The 27,401-nt window shown below is 39.6% G+C and overlaps 1 protein-coding gene across 4 annotated transcripts in view; it reads left to right on the top strand.

The window, feature by feature from the left end:
- The first annotated feature begins 4,321 nt into the window (after window positions 1-4,321).
- The window catches only part of Rab11fip2 (RAB11 family interacting protein 2), a 40,091-nt gene continuing 17,011 nt past the window's right edge, over window positions 4,322-27,401 (top strand). For 2 of the 4 annotated variants that reach the window (XM_036174227.1, XM_036174218.1), the window contains exons 1-4: window positions 4,322-4,726; window positions 9,823-10,265; window positions 11,072-11,540; window positions 16,110-16,151. In XM_036174227.1, the coding sequence (XP_036030120.1) occupies window positions 4,374-4,726; window positions 9,823-10,265; window positions 11,072-11,540; window positions 16,110-16,151 (1,307 nt within the window). In that variant the 5' untranslated portion in view covers window positions 4,322-4,373. The remainder of the gene's footprint in view (window positions 4,727-9,822; window positions 10,266-11,071; window positions 11,541-16,109; window positions 16,152-27,401) is intronic. The other 2 variants (XM_036174236.1, XM_036174246.1) reach the window with 1 other exon arrangement.

Genomic DNA, 27,401 nt, shown 5'->3' with positions numbered 1-27,401 from the left:
GTCATCTCGAAATTGTCCTGAGCAGTTTGTAGTCCAGAGTCGATCTTTCCATGGTGTTAATGGCTTTACCATAGTCCATGTGGCATCATCATTGTGGAGTCCCATCATCCTTTTGAAGGTTTCAAAGTCACTGTTAGGCATGATCATGGTTCCCTTCTTTTTTTTTTTTGTGCCTCCTCTGTGGTTTGGAGTAATCACAGTCTGATAAATGTCTGTCTCTCGGGACCATGAACGTTCTTCCCTAGAAGAGAAAAATCTTCACAGCAATTTCTCCCCAGCATTTGTCTTGCCAAACGTTTCCAAACTGACCTTTGCCAATGCTTTCTTGTAACACACTGGTCCTGGCAATTCTTCTCTGAACAAGCAGCAGTAAACTCTTCGTTCCAGGTAGCAGTATCACTGAAGTCACCAACAAGATGAGAAGCAGCCTGCAACTCGGAGCAGCAGCCACTGCCTCCATGGTCCCACCGACACTGTTTGTGTCTCTGTCCCGGCCCAAACTTCTCCTAGGCTGGCCTCAACTCAGGATCCTCCTGCCTCTGCCTTCTTCAAGTAAATCCTACCGGTATGTGCCACCACAGCCGGCCGAATGTAGCTCAGGTCTGAGCTAGGGCTCACAAGGCCACAGGCAAGAGGCTATTTCATGAATTCCTACCACGAATGTGGTGGTATTGTGTTCCCCAAAATATTGTGTGTTCCCTGAAATAAACATATCTGGGGTCAGAGAACAGCCAGCCACTAGAACAAAGCCAAAATTGGTGGCTAGAAAATGGGAAGAGGAAGCCATAGCAGAAGTTGGGTGGTGGTGGTGCACGCCTTTAATCCCAGCACTTGGGAGGCAGAGCTAGCTGGATCTCTGAGTTCAAGGCCACTTTAGAAACAGCTAAGCATGGTGACCCACACCTTTAATCCTAGAAACACAACCTTTAATCCCAGGGAGTGGGGGCAGGAAGAGAAAAGTATATAAGGCGTGAGGACCAGGAATTAGGGGAGAAAAAAGCATGTAGTGAGTAAAGCATTCGGCTGGTTAAGCATTCAGGCTTTTGAGCACAGTTCAGCTGAGAGCCATTGGGATGAGGATTCAGAAGCTTCCAGCCTGAGGAAAAAGGATCACCTGAGGAACTAGCAAGGTGAGATAGTCGTGGCTTGTTCTGCTTCTCTGATCTTCCAGCAATCACCCCAATAACTGACCTCGGGTTTGGTTTCATTAATAAGAACTTTTAAGATTCCTACTACAGATGTTCAGTGGTAAAATCTTCCATAATGCTTGGAATGAACTTCTTTGAGAAAATGTCCTGAAAGCCACAGTACCTGCTAACTATTTTCATCTGTGAAATCTTCTGGTGGGGTGTGTGTGGTGGATAGTGGTGAACAGTACAAAATTAGAATTCTCAACATATCCCTTCTATAAAATATGTCCTTTACCTCAGGCCTTGTTTGTGGAATTCCACTAAAGATTAGTCATTAGTAAGAATAATAAAAAAAAAAAAGTAGCTGTCTTCAGTTTGGGGGTTGTCCTTATTCACTCATATGGTCTTTCTATCTTTAAAAGTAACTATAAATACATACATTTTAAAAGTAGTAAAATAATTTTTAAAACATAGAAAGAAACCTGAACACATTAGTAGATCACTTTGATCTCAGTTCTTATATAAATACTATTATTTTTCCATATGAGCCAACCATATACTTGGCTCAGCTGATGTATTTTTATATTCTGAATGTAGTGATGCAATAAAAAAAGAATTACTAGGAAATTACTTCCTTTTTATAATGCAATTCTAGACTTTCTTTGGCTTTTATGGTTTGTGTGTGTGCTTCCCCAGTGAGCAGAGAGATGTTATTTTCTTATTCTGACTTGAAACTATTATGTCATGATTTCTGATTTTGATAAGATAGTATATTAAACAATTTTGGCTCTAGCTAGGTTTTAAGAAAAGCCAACTTTAGGTGTGATGGAAGAGAGGATAATGGTCTCAGTTGTCCAGCTTTTGCCCTTAGAGCAGTCTCTGTGTTGTGTTGGAGTCTGTTATTGTGTTGCTGTGAACTACTGCAGCCAGCTTCTACCCTAGAGATGGTTACATGTCAACAATGAGTGAAATGATACTTGTAAACAAGTTTATAATCGTTAATAAAGCTTAGCGAACATTTTAGGCTCTTTAAAAACACACATCCATTATTATAATTAATTGCCTATTGTTTAATTACAACCTATAATAGAAATGTGAATCCTTTAAAGTATAGTTTATAAAACTTCTAAACTTAGATTTCATGATGCTTATTTTGTTTTTCTGCAAGTTTCAGGTGTCAAATTATTTTTCTGTAGAGATGCTGATGAAATTCCACCACTGACTGCTCCAATGTACTCTTTTCAAATCCCTGAGAATATTTTTCTTTAACCCTGACAACTGCCCACTCTGGGATCCAGATGCTATGCATGTAGTGTGATGATTTTGTTCTGCTCTGTACACATGGCCTTTTCAAACACTGTCTCACAGGGCTGAAAATTCTGCCTGTACAACAGAAGTTTTAAACCTTGCCCGAAAATAATAAACACAATTCCTTATAGTTTGTGGCCATTTTAAGTTGGAAAAAGCACATTCCCATCTATCAAATTGTTTTATTCTCAAAATTAGTCTTCTAAGGGAAAAGGCATTTAGTCAGTCAATAGATTGGCTAGCACACTTACTTAATGCTTAGTTCTCTGAAGGCCTTTAGGGATGTCCATCCTTTTGACATGCTACAAGATACTGTTATCTGTCTACAAAGTTCTCCCTGGAGAACAGCACCATGAAGTTAAATAATCACATAACATGTAAGTTTATAATGTGTTCGGCCTCATTCATAACTATTGTTGGCTGCAGGCTGGACATGCTGCCAGGTAGTCCAAAGAATTTAAGAATTTTCCTAGGAAGACATGGATGGAAAAGTCAACAGAGGTAGTACATAAGTGTGTTACATAAGTGTTTTCTGCGATTGAAAAATAGAGCACATTTCACAGTGCTGGCAGGAAAATGCCATTTATGATACCACTATAGTCCTACCTATGATGCAAGGGCTTGGTCTCCAGGAGCACTCAAGAGGGCTCAAAGAACGCTTTGGACACCACACTCACAACTTAGGTTGGAGTAGTTTTGGAGACCCTAAACTGTGAAAAAGTGGGACTTAGGGAAAGAAAATGACTTGACAACAGTTCACAGAGAATAATGGCAACAGGCACGGGGGCCAGAACCGAGTCTATGTTCTTTATTAAGCAATGGTAGCTTTGGAATCTGTGTCCTTCGCTTTTGGTCTGTGCTCAGGAGGTCCCTTTAGTCAGCTGAAAGTTTCCTCTTGAAGACGGATGGAGAATGGTTAGATGAATTGTGTATCTGACATTGAAGAAGAGCTATGTGCTACACCACCATTTGAGGCCACCAGGGCCTGGCCAGGCACAGAGAATACAGCTGGGATAGATTCCTGCCTTCCAAGATGGAAATGGGTTCTCTCCCAAGTGCAGGCGTTGAGCAGGGCTCAGTGCTGCCTCCCAGGATCCTCCTGTCGGCCTCTGCAGGCTCACACATCCGGCACCCAGCAACTGCCAGGCCTGAACCACAGCGCCCACAGACCAGTGCGCCGGTCCCAGCCTCCGCGTCCCGCGCACGGCTGCGCGTTGTCACGGCAACTAGGGCGGCGCTAACCCCCAAACCCTCCCGGCCCCGCCCCTCGCGCCGCGGGTCTCAACATGGAGACCGCCAACCCGGAAGTGGCCCGGCCGCCGCGCGCCGGGCGCTAGGAGCCGCGAGTCCCTAGCCAGGCCTCGCCCCGTGCCGCCGCCGGAGCCCTGCGTCCCGCCGGCGCCGATCCAGGACGGCGGCTTCCGCCCCCCTCGCCCTGGCCTACGCCACTCTCGGGGGAGGGGCCGAGGCGAGGCTGCGCGGGCGGCGGGAGCCAGGCCCCGGGGGCCGCCGACGGTTCGTATCAACCGGGTCGGAGGAGGAGCCGGGCCGCACAGGGCTGAGGCCTGGCCGCAGGGGCGCTGGCCTAGGGACGGTGGCGACGCGAGGCGTCCGTTTGCGCGCGGAGGCCTGGACTGCGCGGCCAGGTGATGTGGACCCCTGTGCTTCTGCAGAAGAAAGGGACCCCCGCAGTGGCAGCGGCCCCGGCCGACCTCACCAGATATTTTGACATTAGCCCATAGGGACCTTGGGGCAGCCCCACTCCCCAGCTTGCTCAAGTGCCCTTAAGGATGCAGTGATCAGGGAATAGGGCTCTCCCTGCGGGAGGGGCACTGCCTGCGTTTCCGGACTCTGTGCAGAGGAAAAAAAAAAAAAAAAAAGAAAGAAAGAAAGAAACAACAAAACCCGAAAAACACAACAAAACAAAATCCCAGAATGATGTTGTCCGAGCAAGCCCAAAAGTGGTTTCCAACCCACGTGCAGGTCACAGTGCTCCAAGCTAAAGATCTGAAGCCAAAAGGCAAAAGTGGAACCAATGATACGTACACCATAATTCAGTTGGGCAAAGAAAAGTACTCTACATCTGTAGCAGAGAAAACACTGGAGCCTGTCTGGAAGGAGGAAGCCTCCTTTGAGCTGCCTGGGTTGCTCATGCAGGGCAATCCAGAGAAATACATTCTTTTTCTTATAGTGATGCACAGGTCCCTAGTGGGACTGGATAAGTTTTTAGGGCAGGTGGCAATCAATCTCAATGACATCTTTGAGGACAAACAAAGGAGGAAAACAGAGTAAGTTATATAATTTATTTTAAATGTTGGGCATTTAAATATATATGGATTTACTGTTCTTGAACATAATATATCTGTGGCATTGGCATTTGGGATTGAAACAAGACCCAGTTTTAAGCACTTCTGTTTGCATGACTTTGAAGAAAATAGCCTTTGCTATGGAATGATTTTTTTAAAAATAAGTTATTAGTGATCCGTTGTTTTTCTCATTTCTGTGAGGTAAACAGCTCTTAAGCAGTGGAATATATTGCAGTGGATTTTAAGATACTTTTTGTAAGAAGCCTACTTGGGCATGAACTAGAAAATCAGAAAATTAAATCTATGCATGTAATGGTCTATGTTTGCTGAGCACTGTTAAAAGGTAAATTACCAGTAAGGGCTGTCAAAAAGTAAATTACCGATTTGAGAACTCTGTATTTCAGCATTGTAAACAGTTGGCCTTTATTTTTACTCCACCAGTTTTCAGGGTCAGTACTTCTTGACAGAGTAGAAAGTTGTTAAAAGGGAAAAAAAAGTTTTGGAAGTCTGCACAAACATCTCCAGTCTTGAACCCACTGACATTTTCCTTTTGAATTTGCAGTATAGTGGAGCTATTGTTTACTGAAGAATCAGTTCAGCAAAGCTGGTGTGTTCAGACCGAATTAACTACTGTAAGATTGGAGACAGTGATTAAAGTCTTGTGATGCAGTGATTTAATGACTTCTTCAATGAAAACATGGCTTTTGAAATAGAACATTCAAGCTTGAGTTAGATGTACTTAATTTAAGAAACCAAAGTACAAATCAACACTAGGATGTTATGCCCTAAGTCGAAACAAGTAGCATGTTTGGCAAGGTGGTCTCTTGCTCCATCCTTTAACTTAACATGCTTTTCTGGTCGGAAGGCTCATTGAGATGGCTGATGGAACTCATCAGAGGACATCACTTTTCCCATTTTTTTTTTTTTTCTGGCCCTTATGCAGGTTTATCTGCCCTTTAGAGCACTTTTTACAGTGATAATTTTAAGTTCATGTTAATTTCCTATATTTTAAAAATAATGATCTTTTTTTTTTTTTCTTGTAAAACCTGCCAGCAGACTTCACTTAATAGGAATTGTTTTTGTTTTGTTTGAATCAAGTCTTTAGCTAAGATTTAGTGTATGTAAGATAAAATACTAGACATACAAGAAGAACAAAAGGCAAATATTCAATGAGGAGAGGAGAAAAAGTTTGAATTTCATACTTAATGATTTTAAACTTCTTGATATTTAACAAGTAGCATTTTCTTTCCTCTGAAGGGTTCTTCATGGGATTTAAAATGAAAAATGAATAATAAACAAATAATTTGTCCCAAATTGTCAGTTTGGGGTGATTTTGTATTTACCCTGTAAAGTGTTTTGACTGTGAGCTTTTAAGTATGTACAGCTTCAGATTTCTTACCATGCTTTAAACAGTACTTTTAATATTAATGATAATATACTACAGACCCCTCAAATTTAAATTCTCCAAATTTAAGTAGGCCCAAGTGTGTATACAAAGATCCTGAGAACGAAATAGCCTTTTAAAATTTCTTGTTTTATTTCAATCTTTGGCAGCTTCGCAGTTATAATAAACTAGACCATGAACAATCTCTAATATCGTGGTCTGTCTATAAAACCAAGGAGAGCTTTTGGAGGGAGATGCTTTGAAATGCTCTCGAAGAGCTTGTGATGTTACTGCATACAAAGGGATTTTCATATGGTATTAAACTCTTAATACTTTGTGTGGGTGACTAAATGGGAACTGTGTATTTGATGAGGTATCTTTATTGGTAATATTTCTAGATTTTTAATATATTTAATAGCTTCCTTTTCCAGCCCAGCTGCACATGTGGCACAGTAAGAGACAGACTTGAGCCACCAGTGTATTAAAAGAAAGGTATTTAATATGCTGCACATTGCTAAACCTTGTCAGTGTATTCCCAAGTGCTTTTTGGAAAAGTGGAGTGAGTGATTAAGGCTACCAGCTGATTGAGATGTCCCATGGAACTGCTGGGTGTGACACTTTGTACTTTTTGACAGTGAAAAGACAAATGTTTACATCTTGTCTTCCAGTTGTGTCATGAGAAGCAAAAAGTATTGTGCTCAAAATTATTATTTTAACTTAATTTTTAATATATATTAATATATATACAATATATATATATATATTTATGTGTGTGTGTGTGTGTGTGTGTGTGTGTGTGTGTGTATGTATGTGTTAAGGAAGGGGGTGGGAGGAAGGGCCTGAGCCAAATCCTTTGAGCAGTCAGAGAACTTTCGATTTTGCCTTCTTTTAATAGGTGTCTGGGTTGGTTCTGGCATGAGATTTAAGGAAAAAACACAATGTTTAATAATAGAATGGGAAAATCATTGATGCTGTTATGAAATAGCCATTGATTTTTTTTTAATAACCCAAGTAGGTGATGTCCATTTTTTTTCTTAATGCTCTCAAAAGAAATAATAATCAGAGTATTTAGAACTAGGTGTGATTTGCACATATGTAGATTTTAGGGCGTGCGCCTGTGTGTGTCTGTGTGTGTGTGTGTATGTCTGCCTTGCACCTGCCTTCTGGCCTCTGGTCTCCTTATTGCCAGTCTTGTCCCATTTCTTGACCACACAGCACCGATTGCTTGGGAATCATTCCCATATGTGTGATAGTTTTGGACATGGACCTGTGCCCACTGAAAATTGAACAGAAGCCATATACCATTTCAACCCAGCACTCCAGAAGTGGAAAAGAATAGGCATTAATCCAGCAACTCCCAAGTTCTGTGTCTTCATTTGTCCCTGTGAAGCCTGGGAAAACAAACACTATTTCAGGATTCTTGGAGTTCTCATTAAGATCAGTTTCAAAACAGAATAGCTAAAGTTACTTGTCAGACATCTCTTTAAATCAGTGTGTTTATCAGAGTTCTTTGCAGGGGTTTGTTTTGTTTGTTGTTGTTTTGTTTTTATAGGGGGAGAAAGGGAAAAAAGTCCATTGTATTTACATTTGTATTCAAATGCATTGTTTTATTCTTTAAAGCTTGCATAGGTGTTTAGAGCTTCCTACAAAAATGGTGTAAGACATGCATGTTTGGAGTTGAATCCTGTTGATTTGATGAAGATGGTTCTAGAAATAAAAAATAGAGTGAATTTTTAGTGTAAAGCAAGCTGTCTTCAAGGAGCTAGCGCTCTTGGAGGAAAGACCCCCGCCCCCATGCTTTCTAGTTAAATACAGTGTTCTGTAACGTGTGGCAGCCATGTGGTTAACCTTATTAACACATGCGCTTCATCAAATAAGGACTAGCTTGTATTTTCTGCAGATGTTTTTCATCAGCTTTAGATGTTTTCCTTATTGGCTTCTATCTGACTTGGGGAAATGGCTTGTCATTCTTCTTACCTCAGTTTCTTTATCACCAGAGTAAGAGTGTAGATGAATTCATTTGCTCTTATTGCAAAAACTCTGAATTTTGACCACCTTCCCCCTTCCATTTTGGTGAGCATTGATACTGTCCTCGACTTGGGTATCATCAAGTTGTTATAAACTCCACATACATGTTTTTGTTGCTTGTTTTTTTTTTTGGGGGGGGGTAACATTCTTATAAAGAGCGTTCGCTCATTTTTCACATAGCCTGAGGTTTTGGAGTATTTTTCAGATATCACCCATCAGAAGCATTTCTCAGACCATTGAAAATGGCTCTTTTCCAAAGCCCTAAGTTAGTTCTGGGGTGTACAGCTTTGTCTCATTTGGAGGTGTTCTGAGAACTCATGTTTGTATTGTTTGGTGTCCTCCATCCTACAGTTCATTGCTGCCATTTCTTATTCCCAGTCCTGTTTTGATGTTATCATTGTATAACTTCTTCAGGTTCTTAGAGTACTGCATTCTATTATAAACTGTTCTGTTGTAAGAAACTGCTTGTTTTGGCCTGTATGGTATGTCTTAATTGATTGAATCATTCCAGTTCATTAAGGAAGCATGGCACCATCATGGAGCTGATATAGGTTGTATATTGGGCTCTCTGTCCTGGCTGTGTGCCAGTCTTTGGCTTGATATACTAAATCCAGCCATCTTTTAGCTATCCTGTTGGCAAACAACAAGGAAAAAAAAAAGGTAATATAAAATTAGGTCAGAGTTGCTTCGTAGTAAAATTCATTGCATCTACTAGAGCTATATTTATATAACAGCCTGTCTTCAGAATGGGGCTCAGGCTCTGTGTTAAATGATGTGAACGATGTAAAAACATTGGGGCAACATACTGCAGGTTGAGGCTGTTTGCCCTGCAGAGTGACCACTAGTGACACTAACAACTGGGAGGATTCCTTGAGGATAAAAATACTGTAAACAAAACCAAAATAGGCCCTGCTACTTATATAGTTCACTTCAAAATCGGCAGCATGATGCATGAAGGCTGGGGTCTGGCTTTGTTTGTAAAGTCGTTTATACTTCACAAAATCAATAGCTTCTGGCAGGAAATAGTTGATCTTTTTATTCTTTGAAAACTTCACAAGATTTATTGTTTATCACTTCTTACATTTTATTCATTTTTCATATTTTATTAGGAAAAGGATTAGATTCATTTTATATAAATATAAGTACTGGTACTTGGAGTTTTAATGATTAGCACACTATGTACTATCCCCATTGTTAATAAAATTCTTTTACCATAAATTTATATATTGGGATAGGGGTTAAATATTTTATTTAAATGTCATCATTATTTGTCATTTTATGGTACTCAGAAATAATTGAAAGTGATGCATTATAAGTTCCTGGCTCAGTGTCTCTGAATGTTAAACATATCCTTAGGCCATTAGTAACACTTGTCCCATATGGAAACATAATTAGCTATTGTTGATAAGAATTTTTTATGATGATTTTTGAATTATGAGGGGAAAGTTTATCTAAAACCCTTTACATACTCCAAAGATTCATTCCTTTGGTGTGTGTCACTCTACAGAATCTAGAACCAGTTTGTTTGTTTGCTTTGTTTTCTTCTTAAACAATGAGTTAAACTAGAAATTTGTGGGTGGTTACTTTACTTAAAAAGCTGCCTGGATATAACAAAGCTTGCTGTTACCATTATATCTTACAATCAACTTTTTCTCTTCTCTTGAAGGTGGTTTAGATTAGAATCCAAACAAGGAAAGAGAATCAAAAACAGGGGTGAGATAAAGGTCAATATTCAGTTTATGAGAAACAATATGACAGCAAGTATGTTTGACTTGTCAATGAAGGATAAGACAAGATCGCCTTTTGCAAAATTAAAAGATAAGATGAAAGGGAGAAAAAATGACGGGACATTTTCTGATACATCTTCTGCAATCATTCCAAGCACGCACATGCCCGATGCCAATACTGAATTTTCAAGCAGTGAAATACAGATGAAATCCAAACCAAAAAAGCCTTTTCTTTTGGGTCCTCAGCGGCTCTCTTCTGCCCATTCAATGTCTGATTTAACTGGGTCCCATTTACCTTCTGAAAAACTGAAGTCCAGTGCTGTAGGTGCAACACATCTCCTCAGTCGCCAGATAGATTCCTTTGGAATTGTTCCAGAAAGTGGTAAGTGGCACTCATTTCTGTTTATTCTCCCCTGTATCTTATGTATTTGTATTTATATTATAGGTGATAATGAAATGAATCCCAGTCTTCTCTCATGGCCTGGCCCTTTCTTTTTTTCTTCTTCTGTCATTTCTCCTTCTCAAAAGCTTGCAGCAGGGCTAGGATGTTAAAACGCTTACCTGGAAAGCATGAGAACCTGAGTTCAGTCTCCAAAACCCACATTCAAAAAGCAAGGCAGGTGGTGGCACAGCTTGTAATCATGTGTCTAAGAGGTAGAGACAGATGGATCCCTGGGGCTCTCAGGCCAGCCAACCTAGACTACTTGACAAATTCCTCACCAGTGAGAGATCCTGTCTCAAAAGACAAGATGGGTATGAAAATGGCAGTAAAGGTTGACTTATGGCCTTCACAAACATCCACATACACACCAAAAACCAAACCATACCAAACAAACCTGCAGCATGTATTCCATTCCATCTAAGTGTTTCTAGAAAGTATTTCTATATACAGAGGAAAGTAAATTTGATTCTAGTGATGGAAAAGTTTTGACAGCAGGTCCTTTGGGTTGACCTTATACTTTTCTCGTGTGGTGGTTTCTAAGCCAGTAAGATACTAATTTTCTCACAACACACTATTATTAGCACATCTACTTCATAATATACCTCACCTAATTTTAAGATTGTTTTGATTATTTTGAGGGTTAATATCTTTAGCTAATTACTCTCATTCTGAAGCAGCAGAATGTGTCAGATAGTGTAATAGCATATGTCATCTATCACATACTAATGAAAAAAAAATGTTTGTAGGAAGTCTCAAATCTCCACACAGAAGAACACTAAGCTTTGATACTTCTAAATTGAACCAACCTGGCAGCATTGTGGATGAAGGCGAACCCTCTTTTGGAAGACAAAGTGACCCATTTACAAATGTGACTGCTTCATTACCCCAAAAATTTGCAACACTGCCAAGAAAGAAGAATCCATTTGAAGAAAGCAGTGAGTCATGGGACAGCAGCATGAATTTATTTTCAAAACCAATTGAAGTAAGGAAAGAAAATAAGAGAGAGAAAAGAGAGAAAGTGAGCCTCTTTGAAAGAGTGACCGGGAAGAAAGATAACAGACGATCTGAGAAGCTTAATAATGGGGTATCTGATAGCCCCTGTGACTTGAAATCACCTAGTGCGTTTAATGAAAATCGGCAGGACTATTTTGATTATGAGTCAACCAATCCGTTTACAGCAAAATTCAGGGCTTCAACTATAATGTCATCTTCAAGGTAAGCTCACCAAGGAGGAGTGTGTGCCATTTGGGGAACCTTGTACTTGAAAGCAATAAATATTCCTTTTAGATACATGGACTTTTAGATGCATGGATATTTTATATTCATTTTATTTTTTTAACTTAATTTTTTCTAACAATTCATCATAGACCTAAACATTGTAGCTTGCATGTGTACTTGAAATTGGATGTTTTGTCTTGGAAGGACAAAGGCTTCTTCCTTTTATCCTAGTCTACTCCTACCTATGGGAGCCTGGAAGCTACCATAGATAGTTCTTGGAGAAAGCAGCAAGGCTTTTGATGAGACCCAGTGAGAGTGAATAAACCATGGGTATGAATTCAATCCAGAAATGTGTTTCTAGGTACATCCCAGGGATTAAATAATGGGCAGCCTGGAGAATGTTAGTAGGCCAATAGCAGTCAACATGCTGTTCTTTAGCAAATACTGGCTGGAGTATTAATATAGTTGTAATAGATGTTAACTATCTTTATGGAATGGCTGATCAGAAATAGCTTTTATTCATGAATGTTTTCTGGAATCTGGTGACCCTTGTGGGTACTGTGAATACACTAACCAGAGCCTTGGGATGACAAGTAGCCATAGGTATAATCAGCTGATAAATATTGAAGTTTTAAAGTCCTGGGTCCTCCCATATGTACTGCTACTTACTCCATAGCATCTTAAAATCAGGGGTTCTGCAGATATGAGTGATGGAGGGTCTGATTAAGGAACCTCAAGCAAAGAGGAGGATGGCCTTCAAACTTTTAAGTAATTGTGGAAGAACATAGTAGAGGCTGAGTGTTTGCTGCATAATGGAAGCTTTTCTGTAATAAATATATAGATCTGAGTGGGAATCCTTGCTTTGTAGTACTATGACACCTGTAGATATCAGCATCTACATCTTTTGAGGCAAAGAAAACAATACTTTGTAGGATTAAGTGAGGGTAAATAATGCATAAATTACACAGTACAAAGCCAGGCACCAAATAGAGAACCAGTAGATGGTCACTGCTTCAGGCTGAGCATCCTTGATTTGAAACCTGATCCACTTTTATGTAGAAATATGGCATCAGAATTAATGCTTTCATCATTGATGGAACTCTTGAATTTCAGATTTGGAACATTTCAGATTTGGGCTTTTTGTATGTAAAGTCTGTGTAGATATTCTAAAATCTCCCCAAACCAAACTCTAAAGCATGTTGGGTCCCAGAAGTTTTCAGTAAGGGACAGGTGACCTCTATCTCGTTTGATGTATTGTCTGTATTATTTTCTTTAAGATTAGTGCTTTTAGTTCTGTTCCACTACAAACAGAAGATGGAGCATCATCAGCCAAGTTCAGAGGGAAGTGCTCATTTTTTGTTAGTTTGTTTTAATTTTATTATTAGATGGGGATTTGCTATGATTTTAGAAAAAAAAATTTCATTCTTTAAGTTTATAGACTATACTTCAGAGAAACAGTTTTTTATTTTGTGGTGTTAGTAGTTCATTGAAGAGTTCACAATGTGGATGTGCTGCTCTAACATGCTGATGTTAGTGTAGTCTCCTTCATATTTCATCAAATCCTAAATACAGGCATAAATAGGAGTATGCTCCACCCCCTTTCTGAACATTTTTAATTTTTGAAGGGATTGTTGAATACAATTGTTCAAGATAATTTAGAGATTGGCTAATCCAGGTAATTTTAGAGTCAGTGAAAAGCAGGAAAAGGGAACTAGTTGGAAAATAGTATTTTAAAATTATGTTATCATATGAAAAAATAAGTATCCTCAAGTTTTTTGTGCCTTGGGCTGCTGTGGACTTTAATAGGGAAGACGGTCTTCAGTAGATTTCAGTTTCATATTGCCCTACTTTTATATTAACAGCACTTTTATCAAAGTTAGGGCTGTATTGCACATTCTGTAGTTACAACTATAGAAGAGTAGTTTTTTTCTTTAAATTTAAGACTTTTTTTGTGTGTGTTTATGAGGCTATAGGTATGAGGACAAAATATACATTCTTGGAAGTTTGTTTTTCTGTGTCACAAGTTGTCTTTCTGGTAAATTAAAACATTTTTAGTTAATGGGTGGCTCCAGTTAAAGTGAAAACAGTTGGATATAAATGGACTGAATAAAAAGACTGCAGTTCCAAGTTCCCAGCCAGCGTTTTAGCGTGGGTGGAATTTAAGAGGATATTGCCAGCATAGTGTCTAGAATTCCTCTCCTCCAGTATCATCCTTCAGCTGGATCAAACAGCATCCAGACCTGGGCTTTTGAAGCCAGTATGTAAAGTATATAAAACTTACTTAGAGATCTCCTGGACTTTTGTGACCCATAGTTTTGAGACTACTTAGTCAATTCAAAGCACAATGAATTGTCATAAAACTGGTATGTGAACTGACATGCCTAGGATTGCAGGAGCATTGGAACTATAGCAATGTCCTCTAAGTGATTAAGCCTATGACTAGAACTAGAGAATTTTCTTTATGTCCCTCCATCTCAGTAACTAAGAACATAATTTTTAGAAGTTAAAAGTTTTTAGTTTTTGTGTATGTTACATCTGCCTGAGGAAAAATCACATTGGAAACCACAAAACCCAATTCATTTTGTGTCTTGAAATTGTTCCTATAGCCTTGTGGAAATCTGATGAGGAAATTAGTCAGGCTGCATGCTGATCTGATTCAGCAGAGTGCAAGGTTCCTCCCTGATGGTCACTCTTTCAGTGTTCTTCCTAGTGACTTCCTCTGGTTCTTTGAAGCCTTAACCACGCTGCTACAAGGAAATAGTGGCTTTCAGAGCTCAGTGTTTTCTGATATCGTCTAACCTTCTGAAGGAATCGCGTAGTCACTTTTCCTTCCACTGTCATTGATTGACAATTGAAGGGCAGGGCCTGCATTTCATTCGTCTTTTTTACCTTAATCTCCAGTCCACAGTAGAGATTTTGAACGTAGAACAAAACAGGCTCTAGAAATGTTTTTTTCGTTCTGACTGTCTCCTGCTTCCAGCCCAGAGTGAGCTGTGGAGATCTTTCTAATAGACTGAAAATGGATCCAAGAAGGTTGATATGTACATATTTTACATAAACACTATTTAAAATCTAAGAGAGTAAGCAGGTGTGTCAATAAACACCTGTTAGCCTAGCACTAGGGAGGTTGAGGCATCCTGGGCAACTCAATGAGATCTTATTTCATAATTAAAAAGTTTAAATAAATGAGCAAAGATGTAGCTCATTGGTTAGAGCATTTGCCTGGTGTGTACAAGGTCCTGGGTTAAGTCCCCAGCATTAACTTAAGAAGCTGAGTTTTACACTAATATTTAAGATTTATGACATGAGCAGACATTTCTAGGTATATATGGTAGGTAGGCTAGATTATCAACTGCAATCACTACAGATCTCAATGACTTTGTACAGGACATTCCTAGGAGAATGGAATAAATAAGTGCTCCATGGGGTCTCTCAGCCCCTACAAAGTTTCTCTGGAGCTATGCTTCTTCCTTCTTGTAATGCCACCATTGTTATTGCCCTTCAAACATCAGTGAGGCATACAGGGAGAGGTGGGGGCCATCCATCATAGTATGTTGTCACGTGCTAGGACTGGAGTCATAAGTCTGCATACGGCCCTTTGGCCAGAGTTTATTTAGGTCCCATCCTTACAGCAAACTGTTAAGAAATTGGGTTTAGCTGTATGCCCAGAGGGAAATAGAGTTGGTTTAGTATACAGCATAGTGTGGGAAAATCTTCAGTTTCCACTGAGATTCTGGATGCCATCTAGCACTTAGCATCTGCCAATCTTCCACTGCTCATGACCATGAAATTATAGTTAGAATTCATGTCACTTTTAGGAAAATGTCAGATGGTATTGTTTGTGCTTCAGAATTGTTCCTCTTGCCTTTTATTGGCAAAACTCTAAAGAAAGTATTGATAAATTTTTGTATCAACAGATTTAAATACTAATTTGTGTTTTGTCTTCTTAATTGTAAAGCAGCCCTTTTCGTTATCAGCAAAAACATTTTTACAAAAGCAGATATGCCTTCAGGGTTACGATTTTGTAAAAGGTTGTTTACATATTGTTTTTTAAAAACATTATAAATGATCAGAAGAGTGGAAATGGGCAGATATGTTCACCCAATCAATGTTGTTTTTCAGACCAAGTCTCACTATGTTTTACAGGATGAGCTGGATTTGAGCTCCTCTTTCTTCAACCTCCCAAGCATTGAGACTATACCTGTATACTTCCATAGCCACCAGTTTGTAGTGTTTTCTATGTTGAGCATGTAACTGTTCTGGCTCTGGACAGAGGTGGTATGAGCGTTGCACATGAACTTCCCTCTCTGCAGCTTCCTGCTTGCCCCATCTTTGATTCCTCGCCTAGACTAGGAATTGGCCAAAGAGGCCTTGTGATCACTCTGCCTTGTTGACTGTTTCTGTAAATGACATTTTGTTGGATTACAACCATCCTCATCTTTGTGTGGATGTTTGGTGCAAGAATGAATGAGCTGAATAATAGGTGTCAGAAACTTATGTCCTGCAGAACCAATATTTATCCTTTGGCCTTGTTTTTTTTTTAACCTCCATGCTTTCACTGTGCAGTTCATGCTGGTCTCCAGCACCTCTTCACTGTTGGAATTACAGGTATGCACTATCACACTGGACTTTATTCTTTGACCTTTTCCAGAAATAGTATGTTGACATCCATACTAGCTGAGTGGAGATCAACCTGGATCCTAGAAGGGCAGGAGACCTGAAACAACCAGTCGGACTTTGAAAGACAGATGCTCCCAGAATTAAGTCGCTAAGATGTTCTCATGCAGTCACATTTACCATTATTTATCTTTCTCTGTGAGCAGTGGGTCAAAATGCCTTCTGTTCTGTTTAAGAAAACTTAGGTCAGAAATGCTTAAGAAGTGTGGATCCAAACAGCAACTCCAAATACTTTATAAATGTTAGTATTTATCATACTTTAGCCTTTCCTTCCTGACTTTTCTTTTTGCTGAACCTCCCTACTTATCTTAGGAAGTTCCTTTCCTTAGAAGACTTCTCTACTTCTACCCCAAGAATGTCATCAGCCATATGCATTCCTTTCTTGGACTCAGGCAGGAGGGAATGTCACAAACCCTTCTGTCCACAGTGCTAAGAACTCATGATCTCCCAAGTAGAATCCTAGTGTTTCCTCTCCTTTGGATTTGTTCAGATAGAGAAGTTGGAATTGCCATCAGGTGCTTGTGTCTGGGTCTTAGGATGTTCTCTTGAGTGTCATGCCAGTTTTGTTGACTGCCCCCAACCCTAGCCTCCTCCCACCTGGGCTAGTACTCACCAACATTGGCTCCTGTTTCATTTTGTTTTTAAATTATAGTTGTATGAATCTTCATCAGTGGGGTTTGAAGGAAAAATCAGTGTTTTTAAAACTTCCCACTGATGACCAGTCTGATCTAAATTGTATCCCTCTAAGTCATACATATTCAGTTTTGACAGCTGGGAGTCAGGATTGAGCTGATAAATTCAGATTTGAACCCTACCTGAGATAGAGAACACAGCAGGGAACGCAGGTTGGCTAAAACAGATCCACAGACAAATAGGAGATTCCATATGTTGAAATAGGTAGGCACCTGAGCTGTAGTGAGCATTGAAGACAAAGCTGACCTGTGACATGGGATGAACTGTTTGTCAGGATACAGATGAAACTGGGCATCAGTTGTGAAGTTGTGTTCAGTGACTCAAAAGCATACTTAGTCAATTGAGGAGATGATGTGTATACCTCATGATGTGTGTTTTCCTGAGGAGGTCTGAAAAATGTAAGACCTCTATCTAGCTTTGGGAATTCTTTAATTATGTGGAGAAAGTTACTTCTTGTCTTTAATGAACAAACAAACATACAAACAACAACAAAACCCACTTTTGTCTCTTATATCCTAGGCGGGTACTCCACTACTGACCTCCTTTTTACTTTTTACTTTGAGACAGGGTCTCATTAAGTTGCTCAGGGTGGCCTTGAGCTTCCTTCAGGCCGGGCTGACCTTGCAGTTGTGACATTCCTGCCTCAGCTTCCAGAGTAGCTGTGGTTATGGACCTATGCTATCAGGATGGTACTTTGAGCTTTTAAAAATGCAAATAATAAAAATCTGCTCCATGTGAAGAGCTAATGAAGTCAGAGCAAGATATGATGCAAGGCATTTTGTGTTTGTCTTGGAAACATAGGTCTGTCTGTGACTGGCACAGAAAACATGTTTCCTTCCTTCCTTTGTATTGTTGGAACCCTAAGCACTGGTAGCCCTTGCTCAGTTGCTGTACGATTCCTTGGTAGTGAGCTTTATATTTATTTCTGGGATTTTTCATTTTATCAGGTGGTGTATTTTACTTGTATTTGGTTATCAAAGAGCCTTCCTAGCTTTCCCATGTCCTTCTTTGCCAGTGAGCTCAAACCAATTATTTTTTAGGAAAGTATAGAAATAGTATCTAAGATGAAGACATATTTATCACTAATATTTTGCAATTTTAATTGACAGTATACCTTTTCCTTTTGTGATCAGGTAGTTCTCTATTCCTTACTCCCTTCTTCCCGTAACCCCTTAACTTGCTGTGGATATCACTCTGTCTAAATAAAATGCTGATTGGCCAGTAGCCAGGCAGGAAGTATAGGTGGGACAAACAGAGAAGAGAATTCTGGGAAGTGAAAGGCTGAGGCAGAGAGCTGCTAGCTGCTGCCATGACAAGCGAGATGTGAGGTACAGGTAAGCCACGAGCCACGTGGCAAAGTAGAGATTAATAGAAATGGGCTAAATATAAGAGTAAGAGCTAGACAATGGTAGGCCTGAGCTAATGGCCAAGCAGTTTAAATAGTATAAATGTCTGTGTGTTTATTTTATAAGTGGGCTGTCAGAATAACAGGGCTTGGCGGGGGCTGGAGAGAAGGTCTCCAGCTACATTAACTGGTCATTTCCTGTTTGTGATTGTGTCACATCATTCTTAGGAACTACAAAAAAAAATTAGATACCCAGAATGTATGTTTAAGTGTGTCTAACTTCCACAGACCAAGCAAGAATCACTATAAACTGTTGCATGTAGCCATTATCAGGAAGCTGTAACATGCCTATAAAAATGGACTATTATTGTAAGGTTACATTTTTTTTTTTTTTACTTGAAAAAATAAACAAGTGATCCTAAAGAAAATGTCTTATTCATAGTTGTTACATCTTCCTTTCCAATGTCTTCTATGGACAGTTTTTTTTTTTTTTTTTTTTGGTGTGTGTATGTGTGTGTGTGTGTGTGTGTGTGTGTGTGAGAGAGAGAGAGAGAGAGAGAGAGAGAGAGAGAGAGAGAGAGAGAGAGAATTTAAAGCAGACCTCAGTATTGTAAATGTTACTGTGTATAAGGTTTTACTCTGTTCATACTTGTATGAAGATGGCTTGCCTATTAGTCTGTATATCGTTTCTGGGTCTGAAAACTTGCAGTCTCGTTGATGAGACTGAGAATGTCAACTTTGGATGATATTTTTTTAGAGCCCTTAATCCATTAGTGGCCAGGGATTTGCAGGGTTTCCCATGTAATAGTGACTGAGAGTGAGAGGCAAGGGTGTGATTAGTTCCCACAGCACTGACTAGAACTCATGTGTGACTCCCCAGAGACGATCTGAAACTTTTTACCCTTTGTCATCCTAATACTCATTATAATGGGTCTCATTAATTGGCGCATCTCCCATTGGGCTAATTTGCAGATACCATCCATGCCATCCTTTTCTTAACTCTCTAATGCAACCTGATATTTATGGTCTTTAAAATTTAAAACAAAAGAAAATCTGTAACAAAAAGGACAAACTTTGCTAAGTTTTTCTTTATTTTTTTAAGATGAGAGCTTAAGATACAGAGAGATTATATGTGAGAGAAAAGGAAGCAAACACACCACGAACCCCCACGAAAACTACTGTAGGCTAATAAACTGATGTGAAAATTTCTCAATTTACAGCACTTGACAGGTGCTAAAAGAAAAGCATCTTTAATTTTAATGTGTTGTTAGGACCTCTTTAGAAAGACTGTACAAGTTATTAACAAGGTCCTCCGAGACAGGAGACGGGTAATTAACAAGACCTATGGAGATATAGTTTAGGTAATTAACGAGCTCTTAGGCACTGGACACAGGATAACACGTGGTGAGTCCGATAGTTAAAGAGAGCAGGTCGTTATGATATGACCAAATGCAAGCAAGAGCCTGTACATCCTTTGGAGCTTTCCAACAGGAAAGTATTAAGATTATATCCCAATGACACTGGCATGCTAATTTTCATAAATCAATACATAAACTTTTTTGGTTGGAGATAAAATTTGAGAGAATTACTTCTTTATAAAACCAAGAAACAGAAGAGCTTCCTAGATGGAGGCAGATGATCTTTTTTAATGGTGGGCACTGAACTGTATAGTTAGAGGAAAGTCTGTCAGAAGGACACACATTGTATGTTTCTCAATTGTTTTAAACATCATTGGTTGAGTTTGTTTTTCACTTGTGTCCTCTTGTCTAAAACTACCTATTCTAGATTTTCTTGCTCCTCTGATGACTTTTAAACAGCCAGGCTTTTAGAAAGAGATGAGACCACAGTGGGGACAGTCAGTTTTGACATCCTAACCTGGGTTCCTTCACTCAGCTCTCTTCTACCTTCATGTTTGAGAGAGGCTGTTACCAGTTGGTCTGGTTATTTCCATGTAACTTTGGTATTGGTGTCTGTAGATTTAATTCAGAAAACTCCCAGGTAAGCATTTTATTACAAACATGTTGTATTTGGTAGGTATGTCTCAACTAGTGGCCACAGGTCATGTAGGCTGAGTGAATTTTAACTATGTGGTTCTTGAGCACAACCTCTGTATATGACATCATGTCTCAATGTCAAAACCTTGGATGTGCCTGCAAAGGTTAAAATCTAATGAGTTTCTGATGTTGCATGACCTGTCTCAGTATGGCTCCTACAGGCCGTCAAGATGAATATGTTTCTGAATTTCAACTCTGATAATTAAATGAGATAGTTTTATGATTTATTTTCAGTATTTTCCACATGATAGAGTGTGGTGTTTTAAATGAGAATATATCCCATTAGCTAAGATACTTGAATACTTGGTCTTTAGTTGGTGACACTGTTTGGAGAAGTTAGGAGGTGAGGCCTTATTGGAGGAAGTGTAACTGGGGGTGGGATTTGGAAAGCTTTAGGACTTGCCTTGCTCCCACTTCATTTTCTCTGCTTTGTGCTTGTGGTTGAGATGAGCTCTTGGCTTCCTGCTATGTTTCCCTGCATAAATTGAATGCACTTAGGCTTCTAGAGCATTTTAAGGTGGGATGTGATAGGATGGAATTAATGTCTTAGTCCAGAGCTAACATGGACTTGCTGTGGGGAAATAATGGTCAGGGGATGACTAAGGCTGGAGATGACTAGTCAGTTAGGAAGCTGTGAACATTGTGGTGCTTTGGGTGGAAAGGAAGGGAGTGCCTTCTGAGAAACACGTCTGTGCATTCTCCTGCTTTTGAGTGAGACATTGGCAAAGGATTGGTAAGAGGAGAAAAGGAACCAAGATGTAAGGATGCGTGCGTGTCTTCGTGTGCTTGTGTGTGTGTGTGTGTGTGTGTGTGTGTGTGTGTGTGTGTGTGTTATAGGTCCACACTGCTGGGTATCTTCCTCAATCTCTCTCCACATTACTTTTTGCGTCAGGGTCTCTCACTGAACCTAGAGCTTACCAATTTGGCTAGACTAGCTTGCCAGCAAGCCCCAGCAATCCATCTCTGCCTTCCTAGTGCTGGAGTTACAGGTGCACATTCTGGGACTGTGCCCCTCTGTTATGAGTGTGCTGGAGATCAGAACTCAGGTCTTCATGCTTGGGTGGCAAGTACTTTACCACCTGAATTGACTCCCCAGGCTATGGTGTGTCCTAAATTTGACAAGATAGAGCATTTTTGAAACTGTCTTGTTTCATAGAACAGTATAAGGTATATATGGTTTCTGAATCAGACTTAGGGTGTTAGTCTTGATGGAGAGGTTTTAGGTTTTAGTTTTTGTTTATTACAAGGTGGTGTTTCTTTGTCTCTTTTTCTTTTTCAAGAATAGGGACTGTGTGTTTTGAATTAAAACTAGCAAGCTAGTATGAAAACATTAACAGCTCTTGCAAGTTTGTTTTCCAACACTTGAATAATCTTTGGCTTCTTTGAACACAAGAATGCAAATTTCAGTAACTTTAAAGATTTCTGCATTTAAAGTGTTTTCATCTTATCGCTATAATGATTATATGCATTTCTCTCCAGTGGTTCTGGCTTTTCCAAATCTTGCCCTTCTTAATCTCCTGTGAGTCTTTCACTGTGGGAATAACCTTGCTTCTTACACCTATAGTCCTCATTTATTTTTGTGCACACCTCCTCTGCAGGATTCTGTTTTTTGTGCCTGGGACATTTCCAGCTGTGCTCTGTGACTGGGTCACCTGATACTGCTTTCATTTTATTGATGATAACGCTTTCCCTTTTGAAATGCAGGCAATGTATGTATGTATTATGTATTTATGGTAGTAACTACTGTAGCCAGATTATCTAAATATCTAATGGTGATGTATAAAATAGACCAAAAATTGTTACTGTATTCACTTACTCCATTGAAATATTAGGATCTGAGCATATGACATAGATGTCTTTGAACTTACTGTTTAAAGATAAATTATTCTTCTTTGAATTAATTTGAGTATAATGTTATATAATTATGAATAAATAGCTAAATGTTTATTAGATGTTGAATGATGTTTTAATGTGCTTTATATACTTATTTTACATTTAGAAATTGTTCTGATGAAGGAGCTAATACCATTTAAATAGCTGATGCTTGAACATGCTTGATTTTCTTAAAGTTTATGTCACCAGATTTTCCGTGTGGTTTTACAGGCTTGTGTAAAGCTTCACTAAGGCAAGGAGTAGAAGTTTGAGGGCATGATTTATATGGCCAAGGTAATTGGGAGGGTCATTAAAGAAATGACCTGTTACCAACACAGAATATAGAGCATGCCCTACAGAAGTACAGGAAATGTGCCATGGAAAGGTAGAGAAAGGAGCAGTTCAGTGTACTGAAAATTGGGGAAAGGTTTCCTCATGGCAAATGTCTTTGGCCTTGATCTTGACCACTGAACATGGACTTTATAAGTTGGGAAGTGAGTGGATAGACACATCCATTTTAGTAAACAGTAGTGAAGACCATATAGAAAGTATTTAGAGAGCCATGTGTAGCGGTACACACCTGTAATTCCAGCACTCAAGATGCTGAAGCATCAAGATCATGAGTTCAAGGCCATCTTTTGCCACATAATGAGGCTCTGTCTCAAAAACAACTAAATGAGTAAAGCAAACAGGAAAACAAAGGTTATTTGATAGGTTTCAAAGGAATAGTTTCTAAATAGTGGTTTTTATACTATTAAATTTTTAGTTCTTTATTATAAACAGAGCAATCTCACTTTTCTTCTCTAGCTAGAGTTAGGGAGCTGTATTCCATGTCTGTCATTTGCTGCCTGGTAGGTTCCTGAGGAAGCAGGTTTGCTACGGCAGACTACCAGTGCTCCACTTAGTAGGTGCAGCAGCTCAGCTTTAAGCACCATGGACACTTTGTTAGGGAGCTTGGTGTAGGAAGAGAGTGTCCAGACAGTCATGTATTTTGTTTATCAGAGACATAACAAATGTGGTTTTTCATATATTTCTTTATCTTCAAAGAAATGAATTGTCTAAAGCTATGAAAAATGAAAATCACACTGAATGTGATTTACATTTTGATTCAGGATTATATTTGATTCTTCAGCAAAGGATTTCACAATGTACTATGAAAATAGAACACTTTGAAAATATGGGATAGGTACAAGTTCAGAATTGTAAGTCAGGTTTGGGTTTATTTACATCTTTGGTAAAAAGTTGTAGGGCCTTGTATGTTAGCCTTTCACTGTGAAATGGGTAACCTGATGGGGAAGAGATTAACATTAACGTGGCACACAAAGTGCTGAGGGCAGTGCTGGACACATAACTGGAAATGGTCACTCTGGCTGTGATCTCACCACACAGCGTCTACGGAACACTTAACGATTGTGCTAACTGTATTAGGTGGAGATGCTCCAAGTAGAGTATAAGCTCTACTTGAAAGAAATATTAGAGTTTATTAAAGAAGGCAGCTCCAGCTGTCATAAGAAGAAGGATAAAAGACATTTATTGAGGACTTGCAACATTTCAGAGTCCCTTTTGAGAAGAGCCCTGCTTTACGAAATCCATGGAAGCACCAGTATGTCCCCTTACACTGCTTACAGAGTTTCAGGACTCAAAATTCCTTCATCTGACTAGTGTAGTGGTGATTATATTTTTTATGTTCTGTTATTGTTGTGCTTTTAGAAATAATAAGCATTTCTCATCAAACAGAAAACATATAAAATGAGAATTTGAATGTTAAATATGCTTATATTGTGGTCATTTTATAGGAATCAGTAGAATCTTAAAATGTTATCTTCTTGGGCCTGCTCATTTAGATTACCAGAGTTCCAAAAGAAAGATGTTTGTTTTCACACTGGATGAAGGAAGATTATTGCTCTTACTTGGCTATGATGGTTCTCTCTCCTCATACAGGAGACTGCTACCGAGAGACAAAGGCTAAATGAGCTGAAGTCTGTCTGTAAGGCTGTAGGCAGGTGGATTCATAGTGTGAAACTGTCTTAATGCATGGTACAGTTGGGAAGTGTTTTTGGAAATAAAATCACAGGTGAGACGAGTCCCAGTGCATGTGTCATCCCAGGTTCAGGAGATAGAAGCAGGAGGATCATGAGTTCAAGGCCAGGTGAGTCTGCATAGCAAGACCCTGTGTAAAAATAAAAGTGCAGAAGTGTAAATGAGCAGAGTTAGTCAGTCTGAGGATGATAGAAAGGGGGAATGAATAGTCTCAAAGGATAGGTGTATGCAAAGAGATGGGGAAAGGGATCTGGTGAAGGATAAATGCTTTAAAGTGCTCTCAGGGACCCAGTGTGTCTAAAACTGCCAGTGATTGGAGGTGGTGGTGCATGGGCCTGGCTTACTGGGAATTTGGCATGTTATAGTTTGATTTTTAGCACCCAGTTCTCTATCGAGCGAGGATTCTTCAGCACAGGAGGAGGTGCCCAGATCCTATTTAGGAAAACTCAGGAAATTGCCACCTGGGCCTGAGTAGGAAGAAACACAGGAACTTCAAAGTTCCAGTGAGGCCACATTTCAAGTGCAGTGTTAGATTCTGGAAAAAGCAACCCCTCCCCCCAAAAAAGCAACATTGTATGGTGTAGTGTAATTTTCATTAGAAAACTTAGAGGAGCCCAGCAGTGGGAAAGTTACTGTAGCATAAGAAACTTTAGATGTCAGCATTGGTTATAGCTGCAGTCTTTGAACTGGTGGGAAGCAGTGTTTTAACTGTTTTCTGAATGAAGAAACATTTAGGAAAATCTGAATGGGATAGAATAATGTATAATTTCTAGTGAGATTATATATGTCTGTAGGGGCAACGAGTGTTGTTGTTGGTTTTTTTTTTTTTTTTATTTTTCATGCAAAACCTTGTATTCTTTTCTGGCAGACATGGAGTTCTACAATCTTGTTGAGGCAAACTTGGTCAGCGTGCATGCCTTAGGGGCTGGGCTTCTCAGCCTGGGAGCTTAGCATGTAGAACTCTGTTGTTCCCGCAGCTGTGCTTTGTCACCAAGGAAGGGGCTCTGAGGATTCACTGCTGTGGACAGCCCTTCTTGAAGGCTTTGCAAAGATGGCTGCAGCCTTGAGTGCTTATGGGCAGACACCCTCCCTGCATGCTGTTCTTGAACACCTGAAGCCTTCCTGGAAACCAGGAGGTACCACGGCTTTTCTTCAGATATGACTTTGTATCGGCCATAGACAACAAATTTGTGTTTCAGCCAAGAGTGGTGTGGCCTTTCTAATCTGGTTTAGAGGATGGCAGATGCTTCCTCCTGCTCCTCCTCAGGAGTTCAGATTTTCTTCAAACCTCCCCAGAACAGCAGGCAGCTTAGGGAGACTGAGCTGCCCTTGATTTCATAGGCAGATGGAGATAGTGTACCAGTCCAGTGAGGGGATGTTGGTACCTTGCTTTCATCACTTCATCCTAATTCCGTTTTGCTTCTGAACTAAAAGAGACTACTTTCCCTCCCACAGCCACCACTATTAGTGGATATGTGGCACTAGCAGTAGCAGGCCAAAGTCTCCTCAGAGCACAGAGATAAGCAATACAGTTTCCTCAGTGACAGAAGAATCATCTTACATCAAGAGAGGCATGATAGAATTATTAAGTAAAATGCCTGAAATTTTAAAGTTCATCTTGACATGTCAGCAAAGTTGTATGTGTGTTGCTGGGTTTATTCTTCTGTTGTATTAAGGGTACTTAAGAGAAAAAACATGTGAGAGGCTTAGCTTTAATGGAGTGGGGTTTGGCCTCCATGGGCTTATATGTGGGAATCAGTGAACTGTTGTACTGACATTTTAAAGACATAAAATAATTCCTAGTAATTTTCTTCAGCAGAAGAACATGGCTGATAAACTTGATTGTTAAGTTTCGAAGCCTGACTTTCCTTTGCAGATATCTACAAGTCCTTATGTTCTAGGCCTTCCTCCAGCAGCAGTTAGTATTCATTATAGAGTCACTGCTGGTCTAGATTTGCTGTCCATGACCTTTGGTGTTACTGACCATGGTTTTTAATTGTCTTGCCTCTGAGATCTCCTAAAAGATATCTCATGAGAATATTAATAAGCAGATTGCTGTTGCTCCCCACAGACACTTCTGCATTAGTTCGGTTTGTCACTGGAGAGTTGGGTGTGCCCCATCCCAGGAGAGAGCATGTAGTTCCTGGTGCCATTCTGTCATTAATTTGACTAAGTACGATATTGCTTGCTTTTTTCCTAAAAAGAAAGAAAAATACTGTTTCATATTGTCTCCTCAGCTTTATTTGCCTGTGTGACAGACATAATTATAATTAAAATGTGCTTACTAAAGAATCTCTTTGGCCACTTTGATTAAAAATTGTTTCTGAGCTTTGGGAAGAGGATTATTAACAATTTTTTTAGAACTCCTTTAGTGTGAAACCACTCTGGAACATGAAATAAGAAGCACAGGAGTAACTTTCTAGAATTTACCAGGGGTTCTTCTGTTAATTTGTATTACGGTCAAACAGCTAAAGTGGTGGCAGGTTGTGTGCTCATAAGCCAACCAGTTAATTTTAATTTCATTCAAAGTCCATTAATGTGGAACTTATTTAAACTCTTTTGTCTTGGTTTACCTATTCATTTATTTATTTATTTATTTTTCTGTGATAGGGACCATAACCAAAAACATTGTGGGGAGGAAAGGGTTTATTAGCTTACAGCTCATAGTTCCCCATGAAGGGAAGGCTGGGCAGGAACTCAGGGCAGGAACCTGAAGGCAGGAAATGAAGCCATGGAAGGGTGCTGCTTACTGACTTGCTCACTGTGGCTTACTCAGCCTGCTTTCTTATATACCTCAGGACCACCTGCCCAGAAGGCAGCATCACCTACAGTGAACAGGCCTCCAAGATGAGCATTAATAGAGAAGATGCCCCACAGGCTTGCTTACAGGACAGTCTTATGGGGCATTTTCTCAGTAGAGGTTTTCTGTTATCAGATGGCTCTAGCTTGTGTTGACAAAAGCTAATCAGGACGTAGCTGTAAATGCCGGAATATATCTTTCCATCTTAAGAAGAACTGAAAACAGTCTACTAGTGTCCTCTCAGATATGAACTTAAGTAACTTTTGTTATTTAGGAAAAGGGTTTTCTTTGTACCTTGGGGACTTGCTGTCTTGTTGGCAGACATTGTATTGTCTTACCATTCATTGACTTACTCAGCCAACCATCCTGGCTCTTAC

The sequence above is a fragment of the Onychomys torridus genome, chromosome 1 (assembly GCF_903995425.1).
Source record: "Onychomys torridus chromosome 1, mOncTor1.1, whole genome shotgun sequence".
NCBI classification, from domain to species: domain Eukaryota; kingdom Metazoa; phylum Chordata; class Mammalia; order Rodentia; family Cricetidae; genus Onychomys; species Onychomys torridus.
Note: the sequence above shows the minus strand (reverse complement) of the source record. Positions and strands in the feature narration are given on the sequence as shown.